This window comes from Chelonoidis abingdonii, chromosome 8 (genome assembly GCF_003597395.2).
Source record: "Chelonoidis abingdonii isolate Lonesome George chromosome 8, CheloAbing_2.0, whole genome shotgun sequence".
NCBI classification, from domain to species: domain Eukaryota; kingdom Metazoa; phylum Chordata; order Testudines; family Testudinidae; genus Chelonoidis; species Chelonoidis abingdonii.
The window spans coordinates 18,412,141-18,439,175 of NC_133776.1; the positions used below are offsets into that span (position 1 = coordinate 18,412,141).

Sequence of the window (27,035 nt, forward strand, 5' to 3'; positions counted from 1 at the left end):
GTAATGATAGTAAGTGAAAGCATGTTGCTGTTTATTTTCGGTCTAAAGTGGGAAGAAAAGAGTCAGAGGAATAGTAGTGTAATTAAAAATACATTATTCTGCAATAGATGCAGTAGTTGCTATACCTGATATATTTGAGAACCAAAAAGAGCCCAGGTCAGATAGGCTCCATGCTGAATTATAATTGCTAGTTTATAGCTTCTGTATAATATTCTTTACAAAGATTGGGAACATAGAAATGCATCAGGATGAGATTCTGCTGTCCCTAATTAACATTAATATTTTCATTTCTCAGCAAGATTCAAATAGCAGATATAGCACACTGAATGTACAACACCAAATGTTGAAGGTAGGTACCAGAGAAATTCTCTTTCGGGGGGTAGCAATATGAGATATAAACATACTTGGCCCATCTCTAAGACTTAATGTATTGTTTCAAAAAGATATTTTCCTTTCAGGAATGTACTTTAAGGATAAACTGATTGCATCATGTATTGAATAGCTATGTTTTCTGGTGAGTTACGTAATTATTTGAGGGGGATATTGACATGCACGTCACTAGGTAAAATTGGAAAGATTTTGCATATTAGAAATTGTACTCAGTATCCAAAGTAATAAATACTTGACATAAATTCTGGAAATAGTTTCAATAATTTTTATAGTTGGGATCCTGCAATCAAATAATTACTCCTTTTGCCATTGTTTTGGGTCAAATGGAATCACTTCAATGCAGATATTATGCACAGATCCATTGAAAAAGATGGAATTTTGTGCATTATTCAGTTATGCTTGTTACAAATATAATATGTAGTGGGGAACATGTACATTAAAATATGCAATGGCAAGTAACTCTGTGTACACAATTAACAGGCCTTCTTAAATGGTAGCTAGCTCTGCTTCAATATATTTTAATATTAGAAGAATATCTTGTAATTTAATAATTATAGCCTTCTGGCGTTCAGTTATTTTTTATCTTAGATGCAGCTATATGCATAGCAAAAGATTCCTGAAAGGTAACAAAAAAGAGATGCTTAAAAAAAATTAAATGACATGTTTAGCTAGTGAAAGTGGGTTTATTTGTAGGATTGCAATTTCAATAGCTAGCCAAAGTTGCATTTTTTTTTTTTTTAAGTTCGTTCTTGAAAAAGAAAGAAAACACAATGTGGGTTAGTTTTAAACTTGTACTTCATGACATGACCCTTTAAGGTTACTACATCAAAAGAACTAGAATCATTGTCACAGACTCTCATGCCTTTAGAGTGGGATTTTTCAAAAAGTGCTCCTCATTGACAGGGCTGGCTCCAGGGTTTTTGCCCCCCAAGTGGTGGTGGGGTGGGTGGGGAAAACAAACAAACAAATAAAAGCCGTGATCGGGATTGGCGGCAGCTCCACTGTGCAGCTTTCTTCTTTGACGGCAGGTCCTTCCCTCCGAGAGGGACTGAGGGACCTGCCGCCGAATTGCCACCAAAGATCCCAATGTGCCACCCCTTCCCCTTGGCTGCCCCAAGCACCTGCTTGCTGAGCTGGTGCCTGGAGCAGGCTCTGCTCATTGACCTGGCCCTGCTCCATTGAAATCAACAGTTAAACTCACCCTGACATCAGTAAGTACAGAGTATTAGTGTTTTTGAAAACCCCATGCTTGAGGGAAATTTTCAGAAGTGCCTAAAGGATTTAGGAACACAGTCTCATCGCTAATTGTGGGAGTTGTGCTCCTAAATCCTTCCAGCACTTTTGAAGTCTTTCCAGCTCCAGTGGTTTCCTGGTTACTCTTGATGCATATTTATGAGAAACTTTATTAACTATTAAAATTTAACGGTTCCCCTGGATTTACAGCAATATCTCTGCTATTGCAAGTCTTTTGTTTGGAAACTGTTAGCCCAGTCCAGCACCACTGAAATCAGTGGAACTTTTGCCATTGACCTTAGAGGAGCTGGATAACATATGTGAAGAAACCTTTGGGAACATGCTGTAAAGAGTTTTCTGATGTTTCCAATAGAGGTAATATTCCATATTGGCTGTAGAAGCAGCAGAAAAGTCATTGACAATATTGCCTTCTAATATTGCTGTGGATCCAGATTTTTAACAGAGAGATTCTGCCCCTGAGAGGGTATATTCAGCAGCTCTCAGAGAGATATAACAGCTGCCAGGGGGATGGTAAGTCCCTGGAACAGGGCGCTACAGACAGGGGTGGCTCTAGACATTTTGCCTCCCCAAGCACGGAGGGTCCGCTGGTCCCGCGGCTTCAGCGGACCTCCCGCAGGCGTACCTGCGGGAGGTCCACCAAAGCCTCGGGACCAGTGGACCCTCTGCAGGCACCCTGCCTGCCGCCCTAACAGCAACCGGCAGAGAGCCCCCCACGGCTTGCCGCCCCAGGCACGTGCTTGGAGCGCTGGTGCCTGGAGCCGCCCCTGGCTACAGAGGCAATTTTGTGTTGAGTAGGAACTGTAGTATACAGGCATTGAATAATAAACTTCTTGTTATGAATGCTTTCTATTCATCTGAATTTATTTAACAAATTGCCAAAGATGATAATAGCCAGATATGCAGGTGCAGAACTCCTTCCAGTGTTCAATTTGGCATTTGCAGAGTCAACATGAGGAATTAAAGAAACAGCATGCAGACCTCGAGGAGGAACACCGAAAACAAGGAGAAGACTTTAGAAGGACATTCAGCGATCACAAGCAGAAATATGTACAAATACAGGAAGAGAAAGAGCAGGAACTCTCCAAGCTAAAGGGTATATGCAGCCTGACTCAGTCATACTACACAGCTAAAAACTCTTCACCTGCCACTGCTTTTTAAACATAGAAATCAATACTGGTGTGTGTGACCAAGAGTGGAGTTGGGCATGCGTGTAAATGGTGCACTCGCACACACCGAGCATAGCAGGTCATCATGCTCACTCAGCATTTGCTCCTTTACTAGTCAGTTTACATGTTATTGCTACTGAGTTTTGCCATTCATATCTTGGGTTCTCAATCCCGTATTTCTGGGACCTTTTGGGAGAATTCTAACTAGAGTATGTTTTGCTTTTTTGACTCTATCTTGATTACAGATAGGGCAGGGTTCCTGGCCTGAAACCTTTCAAATGTTGGGGGCTGGAGTCAAATGCTCAGCTCTGAACCTGCCTCCACATTCAAAACTGGGAAAATTGGGCCTGATTTTGGATCTCTTTCTTAAACAACCAACCTCTGATGAAAACACAGTTGCTAGTTCTGTTGTCAGTTTAACTATGAGCCCTTGGTGAAGTGCCTTCACATTCTTTACCTCATTTTCCCTGTCTGTAAAATATTAGAATATTTTTCTCTAAAATAAGGATATTTATCTACCTCACAAGGATGATGTGAGAACTAATTAGTTAGTATGTAAAGTACTTTGAAGCATAACTTATTTTTCTCCAAGTGTCCCATTTTGTGTCAAGAGGATCTTAGAATATAAATGGCATAGAACAAAAGGTCGGACTCATATTCTTCCTAAACTGGAGGGCTGTTGCCACACCCTCCCATGCCCCAACAACACACTCACCAGCTTTGGAGCTGCCTAAGAGATGGGAGAAAGGTCCCAGCTCCTGAGGTGGCTCAGAGCAAATCAGAGGTGCCAACCCATACAGAACCCTGAAGCAGAAGGCTGGATTTGGCATACTGCTGCTTTCCTTCTTAGTGGTAGCACCCACTCCTCTTCTACCACACTTTCCAGTTCCATCTCACACTTCCATCCCCTTTGAGTTTACATATCTGCTGCCCCTCTGGTCACTGCTTCCAATTAAACTGCTGAGTCTTAGGGGAGAAAATTTCCAGACTCTAAATACAGCCTAGAGAGAGGTGGTGGCTGGGGGTTATTACTCTGTTAGAGTCCCAGCATAGCATCCAAGATCCTGGCTGAAGCTTCTGCTGTTTGCAACCGCCCCCCTCCTAAATATAGGATATACCACTAGAACCCTACCCTCAGCCAGGAAATGAGAGTATGGTCATACAAAAATAAATTTAATCTAGAAACTGGTGAAGTGGATTTAATGAACTTGGTCTTGGAAGTCTAAGGCTGTGTTTTTATATAGGGGTGAGAGCAACACAATATCAGCACAAGTTCCTTTGATCTCTGTGCACTCATCTCATGTGTTTTACTAACGCAGTTATGTGGTATTTTATGCAATTTTTATAATAATCTTTATTTTGTACATCATCTTGAATTAGGCTTTAAGAGTATTTAAGAACAAATACTTTAAAACTTGTGGTATTAAAATTATGAAAGCATAAATCCGATTGAGTTCCGTCTTTGCCTTCTGTTTTAATAGAATCTCTGTATAATTTGCGAGAGGAGAATAGACAGCTGAGAAAAGCACACCAAGATATTCATACCCAGTTACAAGATGTCAAGGTTGGTTTCTGTTCCCTAGAAATAGACCCTCCTCCTAGTGTATGTGAAATGCTTTGCCATTATTTCAACAACTTGGAGGTAGGTTATGATGAAAATGTTTAACTTTTCTGAAAAACCTGACTAAAATATATTACTTATCTCTTGCCGTCTATACTTTAGCTATTCTATAATGCTAAAAGAATGATGGTGAATACAAAGATGGGATCAGAGGAAGAATAAAAATTAATATAGTTGGGCATGATCCAGCATGGTTTTGAAATGGCCCTGTCTATAAGACTGTTGGGGTTTTAAAATTCTGTTTTGTTTTATTTGCAAAAGGAAAGGTTTCTTCATAAACGGTCATTTGTCTTTTGGTAAATAATGTTAATATTGAAGTGTATTCCATTTCAGGTCCTATCTCTCCACATCTGCTCCAACTTTCAACTGTGGTTACAAAACTCTGGCTTTAAATTTGGTGTTTGCTACTACCACTCTGATATTGAACTCCATATTAAACACGCATTAAAAAAAATCAAAGTGTGTGTTATTCCCAGTTAGGATTTTTAAGTTGGAAAGACCTGTCGGGATATATTTCAATTTAAGGTTAACCTGATGCAGTCCAGAACAAACGATATGAAACATGTAACATTCTTCTTTTTCATGTAGCAACAACATAAGAATTTACTCTCCCAACATGACCAGCTTGTAGTGACATTGGAAGACCACAAGAGTGCACTAGCTGCTGCACAGGTCAGAAAGGAAAACAGAATATCATCTCTCCTTTTTATGAGATCTGCTTAATCTTCCTGGAACTTTTTTATCTTACCTCAACTGACTATAATCTTATGCATGCAGCTTTTTGCATGGGAATCTACAGTTAACACCTTGCTACAAACTCAGGGAAAAATGCATGCCTTGAAGGGCTGCTGCTAAATTTGAAGTTATAGCAAATTAAATAATTGTTTTGGTCTTTGACGACTCCATTATGGGTCCAACTGAACATATGAATTACTGATAAGAGTGGTATCTTTCCAAGTATGATAGACTGCAGAAGGCTTTCCTTTCTTTCTCCTATAGAACTTTGGTTAACTCAAGGTGTCAGGACTCTGACACTTGAGGAACACATCACATTTAAAGAACTAGTTCACTTAAAAAGCCAATGTGCTCTAGCTTTGTGTATGTACTAGCACAGAGGTAGGCAACCTATGGCACGCGTGTCAAAGGCAGCACGCGAGCTGATTTTCAGTGGCACTCACACTGCTCGGGTCCTGGCCACCAGTCCAGGGGCCTCTGCATTTTAATTTAATTTTAAAATGAAGCTTCTTAAACATTTTAAAAACCTTATTACTTTACATACAATAGTTTATAGTCTTATAGAAAGACACCTTCTAAAAAAACGTTAAAATGCCTTACTGGCACACGAAACCTTAAATTAGAGTGTATAAATGAAGACTTGGCACAGCACTTCTGAAAGGTTGCCGCCCCCTGTCCTAGCATAACAAAGCAGGTGGAGTGTAAAGGACTAGCTAGTGCAGCAGAGACAGAGTGTGCATGGAGGAACATAGAACACCACATGGGCTTTGGAGACACTAAAAAGGAGGAGCATTAACAAGTTTAAAAAAATTGTATATACAGGATAAAGAGCTAGTACCTGGATGGCAAATTACACAGCCAGCCAGCTATTCCAGTAGTAGCTACATGTTCCCATTAGTGTGGTATAGGTCTGCTGCTTATCTTGGGAAAATTACCAAAAGATCAAGGAGGATAATGATGAAAAGAAAAGTTCTGGGGGAAGCTAGGATGGTAGTACCTACCTTTAGGTTAGTATGGCAAGAGAGTGGATCAGGAATGAAAACAGAAATCTAGTGTATGTAAAAAAAAAAATACTATAAAAATCTTTGGAATATTGAGTGGGAGCTACAGGATTGAGTGTTTCTTCCTAAATTCTGTCTGCTGTTGAAGGCAGGTTATATACTAATAGACAGGCCGGTGTTTTGATGTTCTTCCATAATTGTATTTTGTAGACTGAAAAAAGTAAAGACATGTCATTTCAGATAGCAATATGTGCTGGAAGCCAATTTTTCAAACTAACAGGCAATAATCTTTCTTCCACTGTCAGCTAAAGTCCAGGGGTCTGTTTGCTACACTCTTCAAAAATAGGTCTCCTGTAATCCCATTTAGGGCCTAAGCTGAAGCCTGATAGGAAGCTTTTCATTGATTTCGCTGGGCTTTGGTTCGTCCTCTTAAACACAAAACCTACCCTTGCTTTTCTTTAGACTTAATCTGTCCACATGCATAATGTTACACTCATCTTATTAAACAGAGTACTCATACATCTTGTGAATTTTCTGAAATCAACAGGCAATACTTAACAAGTTTGCATAGCTTTTCTTGCAAACCTGCTGAAGAAAGGATTCACAGCAGTATTACTCAGACAAACCATTCAAAAAGGCACCCCATCATTGTTGGATATATGGTAGATATTTAAAAGGATGGATAATGTCAGCAGTCAAATATTTGTGACCTGAATCTTTAAAGTAGCACCACTTATGTGGATTTCTAGAGCTCAAAGAGCCAGAAAAATTAATATATATTATAAACTCTATGTTCATGCCAGTATTAATTCCCTTTAGGCTAAGGCCTTGGATGACAACTTTTAGCCTGGAATGATTTGTGTAGTGGGGTGGAGTATAGCATCAACCTTTGAGTCCTGAATTGGAGGAACTGAGAACACTGTTAAGAATATCCTGTATATAGTAATCTCTCTATATGGCCAGTAAGGGGAAAGGACATTTAGATTCAAGGATAACCTTTTAGGTTTAAGACCCTTAATTCCAGTTTTATCTAGGGACTGTAATTAACATTGTCTTTAATCTTTTCTGTAAAATGCATAGTCAGAGACTCCAATGAATCAAGCAGGGAAGAGGGACACAGAGAAAGTGAGACCTCCCTCCAGAAAAGCCAGACTTGTAATTACTTCACATTCTGCTTTGCTTTTAGGCATGTCCATTTTAATCGATGCCATAGTGTTTTGAAGATGCTTTGAGGTGCGTCTAACTTTGGACCTATTACCACATACTGCATCATGTCAATCTGTAGCACTGTGGATTTTGTTTTGTATCAATATTATACATTGATATGATGTGATGCATCATGTCTGTTTGATGTACTATTTATTGTTATGATATTACATTGAGTATACCAAGGGGCCTACACAGTCACTGGATGTGTACTGTAGCCAACTGCTAAACCTTCATTTGGATTTTTTTTTAAAATTACAAAAAAAATGTGGGCGTTTTTACCAAAATAATAACTTGAAGCATTTCATTTTATTTACTCCCAATCAGTAGTTCCTCACAAGAGTAACAGAGAATCTGATGCCTTTAGAACCCACTGTTTCCCCTCAAAACAAGAAAGAATGTTTTGAGTGATTTTTAAGTGTTGTTTAAAGCTGAGTGATTGTGTGGCAAGTTTTAGCTCCAAATAGTGTTAAATGTTTTCCCACAGAGTTATAAACCTTAACACAAGGAGAGGGGAAGTGGAACAGGACAAGGTGGAGGGGTTATATGTAAATGGTAAGCTGCAGTACTAGGCACTATCTTTTGTGTATCTGACAGATGTAATTGGTTATGAAAGTTGCCCCTTCTGAAAATACCCTGCTTTCTGAGTTGAATGGTTTTTCTTGTACACCTGCTTTATGGGGAGTGGCTTGTGAAATTTCCCAATCCTGCCTGAACGTCCAGCATGGGTAGCTTGCTGAAAGTGAACAGATCTTCTGTTGGCCTGAAAAACATCAGTGCAGTTGCAAAAAAGTGAATCCCTGACATCTTACTTTGGGGTGTGAAGGGATGTTTAGCAGCTCTAAATTTATCTTTTCCCTTCCCACTCACTCCCTTCCACCAGTGGAAGTGTTGTTACTTTATTTGTTGTTTTCCATTAAAGTTGCTCCAGCTTGATTGATTTTTTTTTCTCCCATAATATTTTCTCTTGACTCTTGTCTATTGATAAAATTTATCTAAAGGTTGAAGATAGCTGAGAATTTTTAATCACTTGTGACTTTTTTTTTTAAACTTGATTTCTGTTTCTAAAAATTGCATCTCTTGCTACTGAGCAGATGAGAAAAAATCCATGGCACTCTGTTTCTTTCATTTTAAAGTGTGCAAAGAAAATGTAATCATTCCCTTCAGCTCTTCTTCTGCCTGGCATGAAAAACTAATCGCCATCTCTGTACTGTAGGGATTTTCCTGCGTGGTTTGTATTTGCATGTTCACTGTGATTGATGAATATGTATTAAATCATGTATCTAATGCATGGAAGCAACCAGTCTTAAAATCTTGATGTTTGATCTGATGTGCATGTTGAGTGATTCTGTGTACCCATTTTGCCAACAAACTCACTCCGGAGTGGGTGTGTATTTTAATAACATGCTTGTCTGGTGTAGTACAATGGGTATATTTCAATTTTAGTCCCAGGTAGAAGAATATAAACAACTGAAGGACACACTCAACAAAATGCCAAGTTTTCGACAACCTGAAAAGTTAGAGCAGCCAAATGTTCCACAGGAAGTGGCAGTAGCAGTGGCAGGAGCAACACCTCCAAATAGTGACCTCCCACCACATGAGAAAAATGCAGTTGAAGAGCAAAAAGAGGTGAAAATCATTGACTGCTGCAGCAGTTTTTTCCCTGATGATTTTCAGCAAGGGGTTGATGAAATTTTTTGGACAAAAGTCTATTTTGGATGAAAAATGCAGATTCAAGTAGTGTTGAATTTGCCAGTTTGTTTTGGTTTAAACACAAATTCTGAAGAAATCTGAATGTATCTTTTCAATATTTTACAATTCAAACATTCTTTGCTACGTGAAAAGAAAAGTGCAGGTTTACATGTAAAATCCAGGGATGAGCTCTTATTTGACATGTTTCTCTGCAAGTTGAGAATAAATATTTCTGAATCAAAACAAATAGGCTCGGAGGAATTAGATTTATACATCAGTAAATGTTGATTTCATCATACATACACAAATGGATGAAAAAATATTTCCATAGATGAAAATCAAAATTTACAGATAGGCAAAGAAAAATGTTACTTGAGAACTTGATTTAAACATGTTTACTTTTGACATTTTGATGTATGATGTTTACAATTTGTATTTTAACTGTTCTACACTTTAACTTCTTGAACCTCAGCATCTCCTGTCATTAAATTATTGTGTGAAACCCCACATTTTGTGCAAATGTGAACATTTAATATTGATAAAAATTGAAAACAATGTTTTAAAATAAACATCAATATTATCCATTGCCATGATTAAAAATTGAATTCTGCCAAGCCTAAAAATAAAACTTTTTTTTTTTTAAACTGGAAGATAAATATTTTGGGCTTCATTTTAGATTAAAAGTAGGTTGAATTATTTTATGTCATTGTGATTTTTTAGTTGCATAGATCCAAGGAATAGATTCTCATACCCATGCTCACATTGAGCATACTCCAGAAGTAGGCCCATCAGTGCTGGTTATTGAATGAAATTCTACTCAGCGTGAGTAAGTGTATCAGAATCTGGGCCTTAATTTTTATTGTAGAACACAGCTGATTTATGCCAGCTTTACTCATGTGGAGTAATATTTTACTCCACAAGTTATCACTGACTTCAGTAAGACTCTATTTTTAGAATAATGTGCTGATCATCATGAGTAAGGTTGGAAATCTCACCCTTAGCATTTTTCAGAACATAACCAAATCTGAATATAAATTATGAGTCAGATATTCAGCGACTACTAGTTTTTGCAGGCACAGTTTTGTACCCTAAATAAATTGTATCCTCTTGTGCCAACAATTAATATGGATGCACATATTAATAAAGATGACTCCGTTTACACCTACAAATAGGTAGACAGATGTCTAGCTGCTACTTCAGATCACATTGAGGTCTACATGAAAGAGGTCTTGAGTGATTGTCAGACCTAATCACTGATGATAATAAACAGGTGGACATTTTCTTTTATGAACATTATAAAATATTAAGCCTTTATGGAAGTCATGCAAAATGTTTTATAGTGCCATGGACTCTAGAAGTAGACATCTCTGAAATATCATGGAATTAATATATCATTTTACACAGGTACCTCAGAATAAGGAGAAGCCACAGGAAAGGGAAGAAATAAATTCCAAGAGAAGAGAAGATAGAGATGAACTTCTACATTTGAGCAGAAAAGCAAATGAGGGTCACCCTCACAAAGAACTGAACATTCAGGAGCAACAAGAAGCAGGAGAAGATGAAGAGCCACACGTGGACCAAGTTGAAGAGGAACACAAAAAAGAACTTGAGGAAGAGGAAATGGAGCAGGCAGGGCAACCTGAGAACTTGGTGGAAGAACAGGATCAAGCACCAGAAGAACATGACTGGAAAGAACGAGAACATAAAGAGGAAGCAGCCAACACGCTGGGTGAACACATTCACTCAGAGGTGCAAGATTCTCTTCTCAACAACAGCCACTCTTTCTGGAACCTGTCAACTGCAGGCCGTGCTTTGCACCTGCAATTAGTTGCAGATGTAATTAGTATAATTTGGATTTGCAGGCAGTTGAGGAGTAAGGCAACATTTAAAACACAGCACTTAAATGCCTAGGACTCTAAGCATATGCTTAAAGTTAAGCACATGATAAAGTGCTTTCTGAATTGGGTGTAAATGTCTAAGTGACATTAATTCCACTTGCAAATAACTGCAGGTGCAAAAGGGAAGCCAGATTGAGTCCAGTCTAAAGCTTGTGGGTTGTGGGACGGGAGGTTTGTGTTTGAGGTTTTTTGGGGGGGGATTTTCTTTACAATATTAGATTTGAAGTGTCATCCTGTCATAGCAAATGCAATTACATTTCCCTTTCAGTTATTGGTTTAACTTTAGTAAACACTCTTCATTCAAGTGTTTGCTAATATTTTCACAGAGCATTTTAGCTGTAAGATGAACATGCCGAGAGGAGCAAAGGGAATTTAATGAATAGTAAAGGCAAGGCATAGTCTGTGAAGCTTTAAATAGAAACAGTAGGACCTGGAAAATACATTCTGGGCAGGTCTCAAGCAGAAACATTTATTTGTTGGTCTCATCCAAGCCCCTGTATGCATTTATCCATCTAACAAAACAATTACAGAATTCAAGCCTGATGGAAAAACGTTGGCTGAGATGCTCTGGACTGGAATGGTAGGTGGGGGCATAGTAGGCTATGAGGCTATGATTTGGCTGCAATGACGGAAGATTGCGCAATACCTGCCTCTGTCGTGCCTGGTTGCAAACAATGTTTAGTCTCTTATTTAAGACCCAGTCAAGCTCTCATTCAAGTCAAGAATAAAACCATCATTGAATTCCAGTTTTGTCAGTAATCTTTTTTTTTTTTAGTAATGTACCAACAAAAAAAAAACAACCCCAAAAAAACAATTTGGTGATGCTGTCAAGCTGTGTCATTTACCCAGCTGTGCTTGAGTAGGTCAGCACAGTTTGCATTTAGTTCAGATATTACACAGGATGTATTTGGAGTGTGAGTTGGAGGACGTGTACTATATGTTGGTATGTATTGGAGATAGCCATAGGATAAACTGCATTTATCACAAACCTTTGATTCTTTTACCTGCACCCTGACCCCATGATCAACCCTACCTCCCGTATTCTTTCAGACAGCCTCAGACAGCCAGTAGTAGCAATTTTTTTTAACTTTCTAAAATATGTCAAGTGCCTGTCAACATGGGATCATAATACTGTGGCAATGTCAGATTTATGGTGCTAAAAACTTTATACCACAGCCTCATTTTAAAAAAAGCAGCTGTGATTATAATGGGAGCATTTAATGTGTAGCTTCAAGTAAGATGATTAAAGCTTCAAGAGTGAAGTTTGACTCTGATCACAAAACAGCTATTTATACATTGTTCTCCATCTTATCCATTGCCTGCATAATTCTCCCATCCTTCCTTTTCTGGCATGAGTAGTTTTAGCATGTCCATTGCTGGTAATATGCGTTGTACCAGGAAAATCATTCCGATACTGAAAGGAAATAGGTACCCAAGGAGGCAAGTTCAGAAGTGTATATATTCAAACATGTTTCTTTTACTTCTTGACACAGAGTGTAACAAAAAGATACAAACTGGCCTATGAAGAACAGTTGGAACAGCAGCATCTGGCCGCCCGAAGAGCTGAAGAAGCCAAACAGCTAAGGGAACATCAGGAATCTCTACGCCAGCAAAGGCTGAAAGGGCAGTTATTACGGCAGCAGCAGCTTCAAGAAAAAGAGCTTGCACTACGGAGACAAGCTGAACGAGGAGAAGAGCAGTACAAAAACCAGCTAAGGTTAACAACTTCCCTTACATGTATGCTGTGGTCTGCACTCTGGGTTTCATGGGGTATGTCTGCACTTCAGTGTAAACTGCACCTCGAGGAGACACACCCTGCTAGCTGTCATCACGCTAGTGTGCTAAAAATAGAGGGTAGCTGTGGAGGTTGGAGATGCAAGAGGGGCTAGCTGCCCTGAGGACATGCCTAGTATCGTGGATGTTTATACATATTTTCCCAGTAGAGTCATGTGGCTTGTTTTGTGCTACCTGGTTGTTATTCCGTACCCCAGAGGTGGCTACGCGTCAGCAGTGCTGTACATAGACAATTTCAGTTTTTGAAATGTGTTAGGATCTTTTAGGATGAAAAGCACCCCTTAAATAGAAGATATTTTAAAATAATGTCATGAGAACTTGATGCTTGTGAAAGTGAAGGGCTAATATCACTTGCTTTGTGTAGCCTTTAGCATGAGTTAAGGATGAACTTTTAGCATTAACTCTTTGGATTTTATTAAAAAAAATTGGTTTGATTCATATCCGTGATGTTCAAAAATTTTTAGGCCTGTTAAAATAAAGAACCTTTGAGTGTACATCAAGGTTCTGTAAATGTAGTTTATAGTCTATGTACTGTAGATTATCTTCTCCCCCCCCCCCTTTTCAGTCTCCCACTTAATAACGGTCTTCAGTTAATACTCTTTCTGCTCTCTTGCTTAGATAATTTCAAAGCCATTAGTGGCCTTCACTTATTTTTTGAAGCTCAAACCTATATAATGATGTTTACAGAAATATTTTCTGAAACAGAGTAATAGGGAAATATTAACGTGAGCAATATTAAAAAAAAAAAAAAAAAAAAAAGCCTTATTACCAGGAAGTGAATTAGTACTGTCCAAATCCCCAGTTCTAGAGGGAGTGCCACATAAGCAAACTCCTTGCCAGATCAAAGCCTAAATTGCTCAAGTACATGTGTATCACTTCTTTGCTTTGGGACCATTATTTAACAGCTTTTTGAATACCAGACTCTTTGATTTCATTTCTTAGCACCCTACATTTTCAAAGCACTGTACAGACACTAACTTGTGTCCTTATAACAGCCCTACGAATAAGCCAATACTACCCACCACCATTTCTGTAGATAGGAAAATAGATGCAAAGGCTAGTAAGGTATCCTACATAAAATTGTCGTGTTCCATAATGTATATTAACAACGTATTTTTAAAATGCTAATGGAAAAACCTAGCTAACAGGAAAGTAAACCTGGGAATCCTTAAAAAAAAAAAAAAAAAAAAAAGCCAGAACTGTCTGTGAAACTGAAACTATTTTTGCATATAATTTTTTAGCCAACAAGCTCATTATGACAATAGGGACCATGATATTGTACAAGGAGAAGAGGGGCAAGGCATCCACGAAGAGGATGGAGGTGAGACTGAATTCTCTTTCCTTTCCCCCTCATCTGAACTGTCTTTAGTGTCAGATTGTCTCATCCATTCAGAAATAAATATAGCTGCTTTGGATTCCAATAAGAACACTGTAGTTTTCTTTACGATTAAAATCAGTGACTATGTTTCATTAGTGATTTGTGATCGTTGTATTGTCTAAGATATGGGTGCAGTTATTATTATATACAAACGAGAAGAAGGACAGCCTCGTGGTGAAGGGACTAGACTGGATCTCAGGAGATTTGGGTTCAGTTGTTGGCTCTGCCACAGACTTCCGGTGTAACTTCAGGCCAATCACGTAATCTTTCTGTATCTCAGTTTCTCATCTGTAAAAATGAAGCTAAATCTTTTGTATGTCTTGTCTATTTATATCATAAGCTCTTCAGGGCAGGGACTACTACACCTATGCACAGCACCTACCGCAATGGGGCCTTTTTTCTCAGTTCGAGACTCCAGGAGCGACTGTAATACTCATTCTAATAATTAATTTTGTCAGTGTATGAAAGGGACAATCAGCACCAAGATGAAGCTGAAGAAGTAGGAGACCAAATTAATGCAAATGAGCAGCAAGAACCAGAGGAAACAGAGAACCAGCAGGCAGACGGGCCAGCGGTAAGACAAATCTGGCTGTTGAAATAAGATTTTGGACACAATTTAAATTCTTTCTTTAGTTTTATTTGTTTTGTTAGAAATGAGCAGGGTCATCATGGTTGAAGGCATTCTGTCTTTCAACACACCCCAGATCTGTGCTTCTGATATAACCCTGCATGAGGATTTTGACACTGTTGAAACTTAAACTGGGAACACTCCGATACAAAAGCAGTAAACAAGCATTTCATCAGCTGTCCATCATAGTAGATGCCATCTTGGAGGGGGGAGAATCCAATTCTACATAAATACCTCATTATATTTTGTTCAGCTTTGTGGTGTATACGTGATCTTGCATACATGCATCTTTATTTAGAATACTAGATTGTGTGGCAAAATGTTTGAAGCGAAGAATATATATTAGCACAAAGATGTTACTGGTGCCTTGGCAGCTGCAGTATTAAATCTGTGGGATAATATTGGCTAAGAAGCATAAAGGAAAAACAGCATTTATTGAATAGCAAAGGTTGAGGAGCTATCAGGCATTTTCTCCCTTAAGTAGGTTAAAGTGTGAAAAATCGGGACGGAGGTGGGGAGGGGGTAATAGGCACCTACATAAGACACAGCCCCAAATATCGGGACTGTCCCTATAAAATCAGGGCATCTGGTCACCCTACCCTTAAGTAACTGATAAAAATGTGGCTCAGGTCAAGATATCACAGCCCAGGGTAACGTGGAGAGCAACTTTTGTGAGCTATGTGGAGTCGCGCCTGATCAGAGTTTGACACTTAACTATTCTGACCTGTCTTTGTTGTCCTGACTGAGCTATATTTTATCAGGTGTTATCACCTGCTGTATTACCAATAACCAAAAGCCTTGCAGTATCCTATGTGGAATGAGTTGGTAGCCTCAGTCTAGTTCCTAGTAGACAGATGAGCACATCCCAGCTGTATCCTTATTCAGAGCTGACGTATTTATTTCCAGTGCTGTAAATCTGGTACTTTTCATAATCACTAAGGTTTTGATTCAGTGCCCACTGAAGCCAATGGAAAAACTCCTATTGGCTTCAACAGGCACTGGATCAGCCCTGAGGTAACTATTACTATAATCATTTTCAAGTGAAATGGAATTGCTGAGACTAATGTACTTATACAATACACCCTTCTAAAAGTTACAGAAGGCAGCTGTAGAAGATGTGAACCCAGCTGATGATCCTAACAATCAGGGAGAGGATGAGTTTGAAGAAGCTGAACAAGAGAGAGAAGAGAATGTGCCAGATGAGAATGAGCAGCACAAACAAAATAATCAGAAGCAGGAGAATCCTGAGATGGAGGAACATTTAGTGGTGAGCGGATAAAAGGAAGCATCTTTAGAACATGTGCAATTGTGTGTACTGTGATAAAGTTCCTCCTCTACCTTGGTGGGTCCTGCGGTTCTTGGCAGATTTTGCTCACCTCAGTGATCTTCCCCACAGTCTGGGTCAACTCCTCCTGTGTCTGATCAGGAGTTGGGAGGTTTGGGGGGAACCCGGGCCCGCCCTCTACTCCAGGTTCCAGCCCAGGGCCCTGTGGATTGCAGCTGTCTATAGTACCTCCTGTAACAGCTGCATGACAGCTACAACTCCCTGGGCTACTTCCCCATGGCCTCCTCCAAACACCTTCTTTATCCTCACCACAGGATCTTCCTCCTGATGTCTGATAATGCTTGTCTCCTAAATCCTCCAGCAGTACACTCTCTCACTCTCAGCTCCTTGCCTTCTTGCTCCCAGCTCCTCACTCGCACTCCTTCTCCTCTGGCTCCTCCCTGCCTGACTGGGGTGAGCTCCTTTTTAAACCCAGGTGCCCTGATTAGCCTGCCCTGATTGGCTGCAGGTGTTCTAATTAAAGTAGCTATCTCCACTGCCTTGTAGAAAGGTCTTAATTGGCTCCAGGTGCCTTGATTAACCTGGAGCAACTGCCATTTGGTTACCATGGTCCTAGGGATTTGTTTAGCCTGGGGCTAACATACCTGTTTCTCAGTACTTTAGAGTAGCCATCTGGCCTTGCCCCATCACAGTACATATTAACAGCTATGTTGAGAATGGCTGTTCTAAAGATGCTGTATGAGGAAGGACAGTAACTAACATTCAAACTGTGATACCAAGACACTGACCTTTGTTTTTGTTTTAATTGGGCAGTTTTTATACTATATACAGTACGCACAAGTAAAATTACAGAACTGCTTCTTATGATATCTTGACCTCGTCTCTAATCCCATCACCCCCATCCCCGCTGCCAGGCTCAGTGCCCTGTTTTGCTACCATCCCCGTGTCATCTTGTACACTGCTCCCTGAGTGAACAACTTCCCATTACAATTCTCCAAGCCACTGCCCTGTCTTCACTCATATCCCTCATACAGAATTTTACTTCCATGATTCTCACAAGCAAGGTTTCCCAATAAACGGCCTGCTCTGTTTTTTCTTCTGTGTGTACCATTGCATCCTGCCTATTGTATTTGCCATTAGACTGTGAACTTTGTGTGGCAGGGACTGTATTTTTTGTCCCTATGCTGTATGTAGTCTGATTTGTGTTGTGCAGTGATTTCATTATAATCGGTCCACTGTCTTTTTTTAATTTGACTTGGTGTAAAGGATGTAACCAGTCTATTCTTAATGATATTCAACAGATTACAAATTAGCTACACTATTATTCTGGAATATAGGATATTTTAGTTACAGTGCAAGTAGTCTGGATTACTAAAATTAAGAGACGTGCATGGTAGAACTAAATTTCCATTCTGTTTCTGCAGATGGCAGGAAATCCTGACCAGCAAGAAGATAACGTGGATGAACAGTACCAAGAAGAGGGAGAAGAAGAGGTAATAAAAAGAATGTAGAGTATATGTGGAACTCAGGTAGCATAACAGATCTCAATTCACTTTGGTGAACGTCAGTCAGTTTTATAAAAGTAAAAAAGTATCATTTTTCCCTTAGTAGCTTTTGGAAAGATGGGAAGTGATCATCACTTCTCCCTTGGTCATTGATGTAATACTTCAATCATAATTTTTTCTTTTGAGTACTTATGCTGATGTATGGCAGTCCATTAATTTCCTATGTAGTTTTTAGCATTAATTATGCAGTTACCGAAAGCATTAAGCTGATCACAACTCAGGAAAAAAACCCAGAAACCTCTAGCCCTCCTAGCGTCACTGACAGCCTCATTGATATGTCATGCTTTAATCACATACCTCAGTTTCATGCAAGCAGTTTTCCCAGTTAACTACTGACTCCTTAGCTCAGACTAATTTATCCGTGGTTCATTAAAGTAGTTTGAGCTATTTAAGCTCCCAGTATGCATGCAACTGAATAGCTAAGAAGCTGTCAGTACATTGCTTTCACACTGAGAAAACAGTGGAAACAACTTTGTTTTTCCTCTTCAGAATTTTGAGTTGCATGCTAATCATGCAGGCCTATATGCTGCTCTGCAGCTCTTCAACACTTAACTAATAACGGCCATGTCCTGCTTTACCTGTAGTAGTGTACTACAAAGCAGTAGATATGATTGCTCAGTGCTCACTTATGAAATTCTGCTACTTTTTGTTTAGATTAAATGGTATGTATTTAACATTTGCCAGTTTCTTAAAATATGTTGAAATCAACCCAGGTCATTAGCGACGGGTATTAAGTTGCCTCTGGCAGTTATTCAGTGTTTTATGTGAAACGATTTGGTGTCCATAAAAGAACTAACTGTTACCCATATTGGCAGTATTTACAGAGTAGTTGAGAATCAAATGGGTATGGAAAGTGAGCTACTCTCCCCAGAGGCAGATTACAGTTTGATGGGGCTCTGGGCCAGAACAGGTCACCCCCTCCACCTGAAGGCCCTCTATTCCCCCACCTCCCTGCACTCCTGCTGGGAAGCAGGGTCGGGGCACAGGGACTCCCAGTTGGCTGAGGGACCCTGGGCACAGGCCCTGTTGGGTCAGTGGTTAATCTGCCACTGACTGCCATTCCTAGCAATGGTCTTTCCAGGAAATGGATCCAAGTATATCAGCAGAGCAGAGTGAGGAACTTTACACTGCTGCTCCTTACAAATTTTCCTACAGACAATAAGAAAACATTTCAGTACTGGCAAGCCACTGGAATAACTAGGTTTTTTTAAACAGTAATGGGCTGGATTCTAATTTTCACCATTCCCTCTTTATGCAACTCTAGCAGTGTAAAGGAGCCATAAATCAGTAGTAAATTACATTTTCATCCAATTTAAGACCTATTTATGTAGCTAGAGTGGTGTAAAAGGACCTTAGTGTGAATGTGGGTTGGGTCCAAGCCTTTTCACTGTGCCCAAGCAGCCAGAAACTTAGTCACATTGAAAAAAAATTAAAATATAATCTTTAGGTTTCCTGCAACTGGAGTACCCAGTTAAAAATCATATCACTTGATCCTATAGTTATTCCATGAACTCCCATAAAAGGCAATAGGAATCTTGTTGGCAAGACTGGGGCAAAATAAACCTGCAGAGCTGCACAAGACTGACATATAGAATCATAGAAGATTAGGGTTGGAAGAGAGATCAGGAGATCATCTAGTCCTACCCCCTGCTCAAAGCAGGACCAATCCCCAACTAAATCATCCCAGCGAAGGCTTTGTCAAGACGGACCTTAACAACTTCTAAGGATGGAGATTCTACCACCTCCCTAGGTCACCCATTCCAGTGCTTCACCACCCTCCTAGTTAAATAGTGTTTCCTAATAACCAACCTAGACCTCCCCCACTGCAGCTTGAGACCATTGCTCCTTGTTCTGTCATCTGCCACCACTGAGAATAGCCTAGCTCCATCCTCTTTGGAATCCCCCTTCAGGTAGTTGAAGGCTGCTATCAAATCTCCCCTCAGCCTCTCCTCATAATTCATGTGCTCCAGCCCCCTGATCATTTTCATTGCCCTCTGCTGGACTCTCTCCAATTTGTCCACATCCTTTCTGTAGTGGGGGGTTGGGGGGACTGGATCCAGTACTCCAGATGTGGCCTCACTAGCGCCGAATAAAGGGAATAATCTGCTGGCAATGCTCCTACTAATGCAGCCCAATATGCCATTAGCATTCTTGGCAACAAGGGCACACTGCTGACTCATATCCAGCTTCTCATCCACTGTAATCCCCAGGTCCTTTTCTGCAGAACTGCTGCTTAGCCAGTTGGTCCCCAGCCTGTAGCAGTGCATGGGATTCTTCCATCCTAAGTGCAAGACTCCGCACTTGTCCTTGTTGAACCTCATCAGATTTATTTTGGCCCAATCCTCCAATTTGTCTAGGTCACTTTGGACCCTATCAGCCTCAGGGTCACTACACATACTAGTGAAAGAATATTAAAAAGATTAAGGAGGAAATTGGTCTTTTGTATACACCACTAAATGTCAGTATCACATGTCAAGCCTGAAATCTAATTATAGGAGCCTCCTGATGGGATTGATTTAATCAAAACCACTGTACAGACTTAATACAATAGTTTTAATTTTGAAGGAAGGGGACAAACTTGATAAAGAAATCTCAGTTCCAGTGTGTGCATGTGTGTTGGCTTGTAGTGGGGAGCACTGTATGACAATTGTACTTTAAATTCAGACATTTCTTTTCAGTGCAGATGAACAATGTGCTGGTGATTTTTTTTAAACAGGGTTTTAGTTTTGTTTTGCATTTAAATACCACAGTAGAAGCTCAGAGTTACGAGCTGACCAGTCAACCCCACATTTGGAACTGGAAGTATGCAATCAGGCAGCAGCAGAGACAAAAAAGCCAATACAGTACAGTACTGTGTTGAATGTCAACTATTAAAAAGAAAAAAAAAAGGGAAGGCAGCATTTTTCTTCTGCCATAGTAAAGTTTCAAAGCTGTATTAAGTCAATGTTCAGTTGTAAACTTTCGAAAGAGTAACCATAATGTTTTTGTTCAGAGTTACGAATGTATCAGAGTTACGTTCGTAACTCTGAGGTTCTACTGTAGAAAGATTATACTCCCCACACGCTAATTTTAAAGGAAACCAGAAATTTGCAGAGCTGTATGTTTGTGCCGTTTAGGTCCAAGAAGATTTGACTGAAGAGAAGAAAAAGGAACTGGAACACAATGCTGAAGAGCCATATGGTGAAAATGATGAAAATGTAGGTACATAGTAATAGTAGGTTTAGTTGTCTTTAGCAAAGCTACAGTCATGGTAGACATTACACAATAAAGGCAGTAGCTCACTTTTAAGCATAAATTAACTTTCAAACTCTGCCTCAACTGCCTCCTGCCCTACTTCACTTCCTGTTCCTCCCAAAAACCTTTTCAACCTGGAGAGCCTTCAGCTCTAGCATCTAGAATTCCTTCATCAACTCTTCCAGCTTCACATGAGAATCACCCCTTTTTTCATCTACTATTTCCTAGTTAATTGTATCTCTAAATTTGCTCCCCACCCTCCCACACACATATCCAAGCTGCAAATCCTGTGCTGTGCCTCCAAGACACACCACCCAGAAACTCTCCCTGAATCTGTATTGTGTTGTGTAATGTGCTATTCTGTCATGTATGAGGATTATAGAATTCTATAAATATTCCATTATAACCACATTTAATAATGTAACTCACTAAAGATATGATCCTGCTATTGTGAAATCAATGGGACTTTTGACATTAACTTCAACAGGATCAGACTGTAAAGAATGAAACTTTCATCCCCACTACAGCCTCTGTGGCATAATACAGGGCTATAAAACCACAGAGCTAGATAGGGGACAGTCCCCCTGCCACAGAAATTGTATAGGACAGATGCAGCCTGCCTTATGGAGGCCACTTTGCAAGCCTCAACGTCGTGGATGGGGTTATGGCAGGCTGATAGCTCCACCGAGATTTTGGGTTATGACGCATCAGGTTCTAGAGAATCCCAGAATTTAGAGGCTTAAAGCCACCTTTGCCCTCACTTCCTCAGAGCTATAAGTTCTGTCCTGCCCTGCACCAGAATTTTACCCTAACCCAGCCATGTGCTTTGGGATATGCTATAACCACCACACAATATATATTTTTAAAAGATTTATGGGTAAATGTATTTGTGCTGTTCCCCTGGAGTTATCTGGACCGGTGATCTGCTAGGTCACTCCAATCCTTGACTCTGGGAGCCACTTACCCTGCTCTGCTGTGAGAGCCCCCACTCCTGGGCTGTTCACGCACAGCTCTGGCACGTAAACTGCTCCTTGGATTGTGAAACCGAATGACAGTAGCCAGTACCTCTGGTCCCACACACAACCCTAGGAACCACAGTCTTGCCGGGTACAGTTATGCCCGCTGGACACTGCAAGCTTATAGGAGTTTGTCATTTTAACAAAGGAATTGATATGTACCAGGCTTGTTATCCCAAGGGGAGTCTCTGTCATGTTTCAAACCAAACAGACTGCTTCAGGTAGAATAAACAAACAGATTTATTAACCACGAAGATAGATTTTAAGTGAATAAAAGTCAAAACATAAGTCAGATTTAGTCAAATGAAATAAAAGCAAAATGCATTCTAAGCTGATCATAACACTTTCAATGCCCTTACAAACTTAGATGCTTCTCACCACAGACTGGCTGGCTGCTCTTCAGCGAGGCTCTCCCCTTTGATCAGCGCTTCAGTCACTTGGTGTGGTGTCTGTAGATGTAGGTGGAAGAGAGAGGAAGAGCCTGGCAAACATCTCTCCCTTTTATCATGTCCTTTCTTCCCTCTTGGCTTTGCCCCCCGTCCCCTTCAGGGTCCGGTGAGCATTACCTCATTGCAGTTCCAAACTGGCCAAAGGAAGGGGGGTGAGTCACTCGGGAGTCCAACAGATTCTTTTGATACTGCCTAGGCCAGCATCCTTTATTCCTGTGAGACTGGGCTGGGTTTGTCCCATACATGCCCTGATGAGGTGTGAACTGCTTCTTTGCTCTTAGAGTTTTTGCCTGGGCTTGCTTTAAGCCACGAGGATACATTTGCAGCCTCATAACTATATACATGAAATTATAACCTATAACATTACTACAACAATTACTATAACATCACTACAACAACCATGCTCAGTGCATCATGAGCCTTCCGAAGACACTCAACATGACAAACTTTGCATTGGATACCACACAATCATTTTACAGGGGTGAACATGGGGATGCTGGGTGTTCCCCTGAGGTACAGAGTGTCACAGTAGTTTCACTGAATCCTTCCATTTTTGTTTTCTCTTTTCAGGCTGATGAAAAAAACAATGAAGCTGCAGACCGTGAGCAAGGAGATCACAAAGAGAACAACCAAAAAGAAGGTCATGAAGAAAATTATGAGGAGGAAGAGGAAGATGAGGAGGAAGGTGGTGCCATTGCAGCAAAAGCTCATAGAAGAGGGGAAATGTAACTGTTTTATGGATCATGTTCAACAAAAGATTCTTGCTTGAAACAAACTTTTTTCTAAGGATATTTAATTACAGTAATTCAAAGTTTGCCTTTTATGTTTTTTACTTTTCTATTAGATGCTTTCATAAATACATGTGAATACACTATTTTGATATTCTAGATTAGCATCTCTTTTATATTAAGGCAACACAAAGACAGACAATGGAATAGGTCTCATTCTTGTCATAATTCTGGTAATGTTTTAAGAGAGCATTTTGGGTATAAATTTAAGCTTTCCTATTATTCAAGTTTGGAAAGAACATTCGGTTTACACTGTAACTTATATGTGAAGGGATCTCGTGCCTAAAACTACTCAACCTTAGTCATTCAAATAATTTCATTGCCTTCAGTGATTCATGGGTGAGTAAGGGCTAGCTGAATTACACAGTGAAGCCCCAATCCTGAAATGCTTATGTGCTTAAATTTTAGGCCACAATGAGTAGTTTCATTATCTTTAAGCATGCAAATAGTCCCATTAAAGCCAAACATGGGCATATGTGTTTGCAGGATCAGGTCTCAGCATGTAGATCCAGTGCAACTTTAAAACATGCAAGCTATAAAAGCTTTAAGAATATGGTGCTGTTAATAGCTGTTTGTTTATGTACAATTATTATAAACTTAATTTTAGTGTGTATCAAGGTGCTTCAGTTACAGAAATCACAGCAGATAATAAAAGATGGTCTGTGGGTAAAGTACGTGTAGAAAGCATTATGTAAAGAACTACTCAGACAATCAGAGATGCAAAATCAAAATAGTCCCATCAGTTGAGAACTGACTCTGCACTAGAAGAATGAAGGTTTACAGGAAGAATAACTGGGTGATACTCAAACTAGCTCATAAAATGTTTACCTGGCCCACTATCATCAAAACATTTTAATGATCATTTGTGTGTAAGGCCTGTTGAACATGCATTTTGGAGAGTAAAAGGGCTTAAGGCATTTTAAGTGAGTTAATAGGACTGGTACAAGACATCCCCTTCTGAATGTAGGCTCCCACATTTCTTGCAGCGGTCATCCACAGGGATGTCTATATATCCTGTTGTGCTCAGCTGGTGAATAGCAAACCAGTGACAAAACTTCTGTAAGCACACTGCAGTGTGTTTTGCTTCCTTTTAGCACTGTATGCCAAAATGTTAATGTACTGGGCCTCTGGTAGGTTATTATTAAGTATACAAGTCCTACAATTAATGTAATTGAGGTGCATGAAAATATACAATATTTGTACTGTTACACACCTTTACTGTTTAATTTAAAGGGTTTAGGCCTAAAGGCTATAATCTAACCATTGTGGTACTCTTGAATTAACCGCTGGGGAATGGAAATCTGGATTTCCTAGGCTATGTCCCATTGCTGGAAATGAGGCATACCATCGCTACAAGCATGAAGGTGTTAATATATAAAGGGAAGTGTGTTTCTTTCTCTTTAGTTTTTTTTTTGAATGATACATAAGTAATATTTTTTAGTTTAACTTTTTAATATGATTGTAATTTAATTCAATTTCTACTAACTCAATTATACTTTTTTAAATAGTTTTACTATTTCTAATCTTTTTTAAAGTGCCCTATATATTTCTTACATTTCATAGGAATATTTTGGTCAACGTATATTTTGGATTTTCTGGTTACCATATTTACATTATGTATAAAAATGTCTGTTTATGTAATTCTGTAAAATGTATAATATGTACATAATCTTCAGAATACAATTATTTTGATAAATTGGTCTTTTTTTTTTTAATGTCACTGTTGCAGAACTTAATTATTTGAGGCATAATAAAAACTTGCCTGCAGTCAATAAAGCTAGAATGTGGGTTACCAATCTTTTTGCAGTGTGACTTTTATTGTTGTTTTTGTACATATCCATTCTTACCTTATGTGAATGTGTTCATGGGGTGAGGGTGGAGAGAGGACTGCAGCACCGTACAGCAGGGGTGGGATTTTCAGAAGCACTGCATGATGGCTTTATTCAGTTTTCAGGGAAGTGAGTGGTAAAATTCCCATTGAATTCAATCAGAACAGAGCATGGCCAATGCTTTGAGCTCTTCAAAAATTCCACTGTAATTGTCCAAAGTGTTATAATACATTGACTGATTTAACTGTTTGTAGCTGGCAGGGCCAGATTAAGGCATAAACTAACTAAACTACATTTTAGGGCCTCGCTATATGAGAGGCCTCTAAAAAAGAAAAAACTGACTCCATGACAAATAAAGGAGATATGGGAAAAATTAGATTTTCTGTAATTATAGACATTTTTGATCAATTACGATAAACATATACACATCTGGCTACACACACATCCTTACCTACCCATGCCCTTCATTAATTGTTCATTATTGATAGGCAGGAGGCCAGGGCTCAGAAAAAAAACAATAATTGCACTTGTAAAATTATTATTTCTATAAGTAAGTCTACTGTTAGTCTCCTAAGGCTGCGTCTTGTTGGCCAGCTGCTACTGGTAAAATTCCGACCATGCCTTCATAATTTATTTAAATAAATAGCTAATCTCATTGCCGATAAAATGAGGAAAAATGTGAGGTAGGTGAGGTAGGACACGGCAGTGTCGTGAAGCAATCCTGCCAAGCTCATACTCATATGGACTCATCGTGGGAGTGATGGTCATGTAAAGCGTCCCCCTTGGTTGCTAATAGCTGGAAGGCTGCCATCTTTTGTTTATAGTCCAGCATGCTCAGTCGTATAGTGCCTTCGCTCCTGTTTTTCTTATTACTGTGTTCTTTCTTCTTTTGATGTGTACATATGTACAATTGTATATTTTAGTGTGCTCATCGCTTTCTGCTTCATGCGCTGTTCATGCGCTATCTATGCTTCACATGATTGAGTTTGCAAATGATCGTTTTATGGACTTCGGTCGAGTGGATTTTAAGGAGGATACATTTGTGTTGGCTTCCCTCCATCAGTTTCAGGAACCTTCACAATAAATATCAGAACAGGGGTGGCCAACCTGCGGCTCCAGAGCCACATGCGGCTCTTCAGAAGTTAATATGCAGCTCCTTGTATAGCACTGACTCCAGGGGTGGAGCTACAAGTACCAACTTTCCAATGTACCAAGTGATGCTCTCTGCTCAACTCCTGGCTCTGCCACAGGCTCTGCCTCCACTCCACCCCTTCCTATCCCCTCCCCTCAGCCTGCTGTGCCCTTGCTCCTCCCCTCTCCCTCTGACAGCCTCCCGCATGCCACGAAACAGCTGATCGGGAGGTGTGAGGAAGGAGAGGGAGGCACTGATCAGCAGGGGTGCTGGTGGGTGGGAGGCACTGGGAGCAGGGTGGGGGAGCTGCTAACATTACTGTGGCTCTTTGGCAACACACAGTAAATTCTGGCTCCTTCTCAGGCTCAGGTTGGCCACTCTGTATTAGAGAGTGCTGGCAAAAGGCTAACTAGAGGGTTTTGAGAGAAGTGAAGGAAGATATATATATAATCAAAATTCTGATTACAGGGTGAGCAAGTTATTTCAAACAAACAATGTGCAATGTAATTTATGGGCTCTTAAAGCCTATAATATTCATTATATTTGCTTGAATATAAGCTAGTTTTTTTTCCACGGTCTCAGTGCTTGTCTGGAGATTACCAGCGTTTTTTCTGGTAAATTCTTTCTCTCTCTTTCACACAGCTTGTTGTCACTTTGTGTGTCTGAGGCGTTTACTCTAGAGCAGAGTTTCCCAAACTTGGGACGCTGCATGTGTAGGGAAAGCTCCCAGTGGGCTGGGCCGGTGTGTTTACCTGCCGCGTCCGCAGGTCCAGCCGATCGTTGCTCCCAGTGGGTGTGGTTTGCTGCTCCAGGTGATTGCAGCTCCCAGTGGGTGCAGTTTGCAGCTCCCATTGGCCTGGAGCAGTGAACCACGCCCACTGGGAGCCACAATGGGCCGGACCTGCGGACGCAGCAGGTAAACAAACTGTCCCGGCCCGCTGGGTGCTTTCCCTACACAAGCGGTGTCTCAAGTT

General features: G+C 40.0%; 1 protein-coding gene across 4 annotated transcripts in view; it reads left to right on the forward strand.

The window, feature by feature from the left end:
- Positions 1-24,896, forward strand: part of GOLIM4 (golgi integral membrane protein 4) — a 68,311-nt gene extending 43,415 nt beyond the window's left edge. Inside the window, exons 5-17 of one of the 4 annotated variants that reach the window (XM_032776770.2) lie at positions 296-349; positions 2,587-2,737; positions 4,292-4,374; positions 5,020-5,103; positions 8,820-9,002; positions 10,470-10,814; positions 12,457-12,680; positions 13,999-14,078; positions 14,594-14,709; positions 15,857-16,030; positions 17,473-17,541; positions 20,730-20,810; positions 22,883-24,896. In XM_032776770.2, the coding sequence (XP_032632661.1) occupies positions 296-349; positions 2,587-2,737; positions 4,292-4,374; positions 5,020-5,103; positions 8,820-9,002; positions 10,470-10,814; positions 12,457-12,680; positions 13,999-14,078; positions 14,594-14,709; positions 15,857-16,030; positions 17,473-17,541; positions 20,730-20,810; positions 22,883-23,041 (1,803 nt within the window). In that variant the 3' untranslated portion in view covers positions 23,042-24,896. The remainder of the gene's footprint in view (positions 1-295; positions 350-2,586; positions 2,738-4,291; positions 4,375-5,019; positions 5,104-8,819; positions 9,003-10,469; positions 10,815-12,456; positions 12,681-13,998; positions 14,079-14,593; positions 14,710-15,856; positions 16,031-17,472; positions 17,542-20,729; positions 20,811-22,882) is intronic. The other 3 variants (XM_032776767.2, XM_032776771.2, XM_032776773.2) reach the window with 3 other exon arrangements.
- The last annotated feature ends 2,139 nt before the right edge of the window (positions 24,897-27,035 follow it).